The sequence below is a fragment of the Anomaloglossus baeobatrachus genome, chromosome 3 (assembly GCF_048569485.1).
Source record: "Anomaloglossus baeobatrachus isolate aAnoBae1 chromosome 3, aAnoBae1.hap1, whole genome shotgun sequence".
Classification (NCBI taxonomy): Eukaryota; Metazoa; Chordata; class Amphibia; order Anura; family Aromobatidae; genus Anomaloglossus; species Anomaloglossus baeobatrachus.
Genome location: NC_134355.1, coordinates 44,651,276 through 44,657,275, shown reverse-complemented (window position 1 = coordinate 44,657,275; position 6,000 = coordinate 44,651,276). Strand labels below are relative to the sequence as shown.

At 44.9% G+C, this 6,000-nt stretch overlaps 1 protein-coding gene across 2 annotated transcripts in view; it reads right to left on the bottom strand.

The window, feature by feature from the left end:
- Positions 1-6,000, bottom strand: part of KCNH1 (potassium voltage-gated channel subfamily H member 1) — a 421,045-nt gene that overhangs the window by 364,136 nt on the left and 50,909 nt on the right. Inside the window, exon 2 of one of the 2 annotated variants that reach the window (XM_075339163.1) lies at positions 1,072-1,098. The exons of the other annotated variant lie outside the window; for it this stretch is intronic. Within the exon in view, the coding sequence (XP_075195278.1) occupies positions 1,072-1,098 (27 nt within the window). The remainder of the gene's footprint in view (positions 1-1,071; positions 1,099-6,000) is intronic. 2 annotated transcript variants of the gene reach the window in all.

Here is a 6,000-nt window from a genome sequence, read left to right as displayed (position 1 = left end):
TCAAACACAAATAAATATATTCTTGATATAAGCTTTATACAATATTCTGAGATTTATCTTGGTAAATACCTGATACCACCATACCATGGAGGACGCCCTAACAACCTCCAGACAGACAAGTCCGCAAATATATTTCTTAAGCTTTTATAAACACGTATTGTCCAAGCCACACATGCATCACATAGTCTATACACGGAACAGGAAACACGTGTACAAACATGACCATAGAATTAGTAGGACGGGGTCACCTGTAAAACACATACATAATGGAAGCAGAAGTGAGCCTATTCAGCAGAGATCGCAACGCAAGCTTCGTTACCTGTTATCTATGGGGGGAAGGGGGCGATTAATGCTTTATTGTTAGGAAATGTCCATAATATCACATTGATGGTGGATTTCTCCATGCACAGCCAGCGACCAGCTGATTAAAGGGGCATGAGAAGCTCCATACATTGCATAGTGGCCATGAATGGTACTGCAAGTTTATTCCCATTTCCTTGTATGGGAAAGTGCTTGCAGTACCACTGGTGGCCACTATGCAAAGTAGGCGCTGTGCCACACCCTGCAGAGTCTTCAATCAGCTAATCGTGGAGGTGTTGAGAGCCGTTCACTAACAATCCTGAGAGTTATCAATAATTTTGGACCTAACAACATATGGTAATATTATAAATGGTTATTGATCATACTTTCTATAGATTATGAATCCATATGGATAATGCATATCCCATATTCAGCCCTAACTTGGTTCGATCTGCTGTTGAATAGACTGCACTCTAACTACACGTTACATAGACGTTTGGTTGGGAAATATATAGAGAGGTATGGATTCTACACACACTAGACTGTAGTTCTACACTAAAATCTGTTATTTTACAAGAACAGATCCATAAATCGGTATAACCTGAGTGGGAAGAGGAAGCCTTGAGGTTTAATATTGACATTTCTGGCATGAAAGTTTGTAAAATAACAGAAATTGGTAGAGAACATATATATACGGCACTAAGGATGGATTGGGGAGTAAGCTTTAATGGAATACATTATATTTATATACAGTATGTAGCACCGTTATACCTGTCTGTCTATGAGATAATGTCCAGACTGAAAGTATAAAGAAGAAGAAAACAAGTTAAATGCAAGTGATAATTATAATGAATGATCAATTAATTACAGAAAAATGTAAAAAAAATTATCACAACTAAGGCAAAAAAAAATTGGACCTGCCATGATAATATAATACTACTGCTATACTACCAAAGAGTAATGGAGATCTGAAGGAATGTAGATATAGCAGATGCCAACAGGGGCACAACCATAGAGGGTGCAGGGGTGTCAACGGGCCCTGATGATCATCTATCACCAGTGATAGTTGGGGGTCCCAGTTGGAGATTTTGCATTGGGGCTCAAAAGTCTTCAAGTTACACCACTAGTTAGCCAAGGTGTGCTACGTTCTTAAAGGGGCTGCTGTCTACTACTAGGACAACCCCTTCTGATTCCACATACTGTATATCCACCAGGTAAAATAATAAAGCCTATACTCACCTCCTGTACCGGAACCCTTCCAACGGTTTCTGAACTCACGTTCCTGGGGCTCACATGTGGCTATTACCTCACGCGAGCCCCGTGTCCAATCAGCACCAACCTCTGTCTCTCCGCCTTCAGACCGAGTTAATAAAGAGGAAGTGATGCAGCGGCTGCACTTACTTCCTGTTGATTCGTTTGGTCCAAAGGCGAAGAAAAGGAAGCCAGCACTGATTGGACGCTGTGCTCACATGATGTCACAATCCCACTGGAGCCCAGGTAATGTGAGCCCAGTATGGGAGGTGAGTATAGGCTTTATTATTTTACCTGGGGGAAACATGTGGAATCAGAAGGAATTGTCCTAGTAGTGGACAACCCCTTTAACAGAGCGGTTGTGTTAGCGGCTGCTACTTCAGTATAACTAACACAAGAGAGAGCAGAAACTTTACTTACGCTACTGATCAAGCACAAAATCATAGTATTCTGTGGCGCCCCTGAAGTGTCAGGTGCCACAAGGTATTGCATCTAGTTACAGATGTGGTGCTAACCTCATGGTTCCTGGAAGACCAATGCCGGTATAGACCAAACAAACACACATAGTCATGTCCTTTTCTTTCCAGACTGGGTACCAGGCTAGAGACGGACCTGATGGATAGCCACATATGGTGGAGACTGATCCAAACCCGCTAGTCAAAAACCATGAAATGGGGAGGGGCTAGACAGTACAGCGCAATAAGCGTTTGACGATAGTAAGGCATGGAGTGAGGAGGTCTGAAGTTAACGTGCATACAGACGACAAGTGTGGAGTGACTGACGGAGTGAAAAGGAGTACAGTCGCTGGGAGAGTACAGGGAGTACTCACAAGACTGGGCACCGGCAGGGTGCAGAACCCTAGGTCAGACAGACGCTTCAAGCTCATCTGATAACTCTGCCCAGTGATGGATCTTCACGGTTATTCACCAACTTGAGAGCCTGAAGCACAGCAGCAAAGGGAGAACCCAGGGAGCTGAGACAGAGGTCCAACCCAGACAAGGTTCAAGCTGCCTGCATACGGGCCAAGACTAAAAAGACCAGGAGGGGACCCTAAAACGCTTCAGGCTACAGCGACCCACCAACCAGAGATGGGTGCAAGGAAGAAAAGCTCACCAGGTCACAGAACCGGCACTGGGACAAAGGGAACACTGAGGCCCCGTTTAGGACAGACCAGTACCAGTCAGGCTTCTGCTCACCAAACCTGTGAGTAAAAGACAAGTTAAACCGCAGCTCTGGTGTCGCCTGAGTTCTTCTTGTACCTGTTCCACCTGTTATCCCCTGGGGCTCAGCCCTACTTGCGGAGGGCCACAACACCTAAGCTGCCAAATACCACCAGTCCCAGTAGTGAGAGATTCTGCAGCGGCGGCTTCCCTCACCTAGCCGCAAACCACAAGTGGCGTCACGAAAAACACTTTATTTTTATTTTCCCCTTGTACAAAACCCCTTTTAAGCGACCCCCAGGGTCATGGAACCGGGCATCGGCCAGTAACCGTGACATATCCCCTGAAACACTGGGCCCGGGACCGAGTACCCCATAGTCCTGGGGTGGGACAATTCCATATTATTCTCTGCAGTATCAAACCTCAGAAACCACAAAATATGGGTCATGTAGTAAAATCTCCCCAGAAAACCAGCTCTTCAGACAGACCATCCCTGACCTAGACTAGACTTTTCCCATGATGAATTTTCAATGTCTTTATATGCTACATTTATTATCCCACTTCATTGACAAGAATGCCACCCTTGACCATGGCGCAGTTTGGATTGCCAGTTCCCAAGGCAAGTATTTTGCACCCCCTAAATTATGTCCCCGAGCCTCTTCCAACAGTCCAGTACTGAACCTCTTATATTCCAAGCACCTTTATTGGAATTTCAGCAAAATACTGATGTAGTGATAGTTTGCATTTTGGCCTCTTTTCTTTTGCTGACAGTAGCCACAAAATTGTAAAAAAAATACATGCTCTGGTACTCGGTACCGGTAATTAGTGATGAGTGGGCATTACCATGCTCCGGTGCTCGATACTCGAAACTAGTGATGAGTGGGCACTACCATGCTCGGATGCTTGATACTCGAAACTAGTGATGAGCGGGCACTACCATGCTTGGGTCTCGTAACTAGTGATGAGTGAGCACTACCATGCTCCGGTGTTTGGTACTCATAACTAGTGATGAGCGAACACTACCATGCTTCGGTGTTTGGTACTCGCAACTAGTGATGAGTGAGCACTACCATGCTCCGGTGTTTGGTACTCATAACTAGTGATGAGCGAACACTACCATGCTCCGGTGTTTGGTACTCATAACTAGTGATGAGCGAACACTACCATGCTCGGGTGCTCAATACTCGTAACTAGTGATGAGTGAGCACTACCATGCTCGGGTGCTTGGTACTCGTAGGAAGCAGTTGGATGTTCGAACGGGAGTGACTCGAGAATCGAGTATAATGGAAGTCAATGAGGGACTCGAGCGTTTTTATGGAAGATTTCCTGGAAAAATGGTCAAATCCCCCATTGACTTCCATTACACTCGGTACTCGAGTCTTGCCCGTCCGAACATCCAAAGTGCTCATTACGAGTACCGAGCACCCGAGCATGGTAGTGCTCACTCATCACTAGTCATCACTAATCACAAGTGATGGCATATTGATAGGATATATAATCACTTACTGATTGTAGGGTTAAATTGCCCATTACGCCCCAAAATAAATGTCCACAGTGACTGTAATCTATCTTAATCTTATGGCATATCCTAGTGATGGCAATACTGCATATTAGTCCCATCGCTGTATACAGATTCTTTGTAATCTGTAGGCACATTATGCCTTCTGCTTTAATCCCCCCTTAATAAACACAAATATTAGCCATTCTAAAACTTCATCCAGTAAAGTAATCATTGACAAATAAAACAGCATCGTAAGTATTAAATGGAATCTGTCAGCAGGCTTTTGCTATGTAATCTGAAGACAGGATGCTGCCAGGGTTAACACAGTGAATTCAGGTATGCCTGTCTTGTTAAGGTCCGATCTGTTGTTTATTTGCTATGTTTGTTTAAGCAGCAGGACTTATCATTTCTCAGACTACATTGTCCCACACCCAGCAGTCCTGCAAGCCCCCTCCTCTCTGATTGACACCTCACTGTCAATGTACAATTTCTATTGAGGCACTGGAGTAGGCGGGGATAGCTCTCAGCTCTGCTACATGGCTAAATCTAAATATTTTGATTGTATCACAATGGCTGCACCCAGTAATCTAAGTGATACATCATTGAATTCAGGATCTCTTTGCCTACATCATGCTGCTCTCAGATAAGGGAGCAAAAACCTGCTGACAGGTTTAAATGGAGCACCAACTCCATATTTTTTTTTAGAAACAGTGTCACTGTAGTCCACAGGCTGTTTCTGGTATTGCAGCTCAGCCGCATGCAGTTTATTGTGAGTGAACTACAATCCCGGATACATCCATTATAAAAATAAAAATTATGCCTTTTCTGGTACATAAAAGAATCAATCTTTTTTTTATGTTGGACCTGCAAGAGTGTTTTGGGGGTTAATAAATTGTGGTAAGAGAATTGTTTATTTGTTTGTATTTTTTTGCAAATAAAGGATTTTTTAACCAACTTTGGGCTTAAAGACAGCTGTGATTTTTTGACAATTCAGAGCAGTCGTTAGCTCTTTAAATGACTCAATTGTCACTGTACCAGGGCAATCGGGATGAGCCGGGTAAAGCACAGGCATTGACACATATAATGGATGCGCCAATTCTGGGGCGGCTGTGGGCTGCTATTTTTAGGCAGCGGGGCCAATAACCATGGGTCTCCCCAGCCGGAACAGCCCCCAGATGTCCTCTTTATCTTGGATGGGTATCAAAAGTAGGGGGGACCGCACACCGTATTTTAAAATTATTTAAATACTTAGACCTTACAAAAAATATGCAGATCTGCTCTGCCTCATTGGATAACATGTTTTCTCACATTGCACTCCTCCATATTATATGCCAGGGTGAGCGAGCCCTTAGGCGGGCTTTACACGTTGCGACATCGGTAACAATATATCGTCGGGGTCATGTCGTCAGTGACGCACATCCGGCGCCGTTACCGACATCGCAGCGTGTAAACCCTAGGAGCGACGATCACCGATCACAAAAAGGGCAAAAATCGTTGATCGGTGACACGTCGCTCCATTCCATAATATCGCTCCTGCTGCAGGTACGATGTTGTTTGTCGTTCCTGCAGCAGCACACATCGCTGTGTGTGAAGCCACAGGAACAACAAGCATCTCCTTAAATGCGTCCCGCCGGCATGGCGGAAGGAAGGAGGTGGGCGGGATGTTATGTCCCGCTCATCTCCGCCCCTCCAGTTCTATTGGCCGGCCGCTTAGTGACGTTGCAGTGACGCCGAACGCACCTCCCACTTGAGGGAGGGATTGTTTGGCAGTCACCGTGATGTCGACGA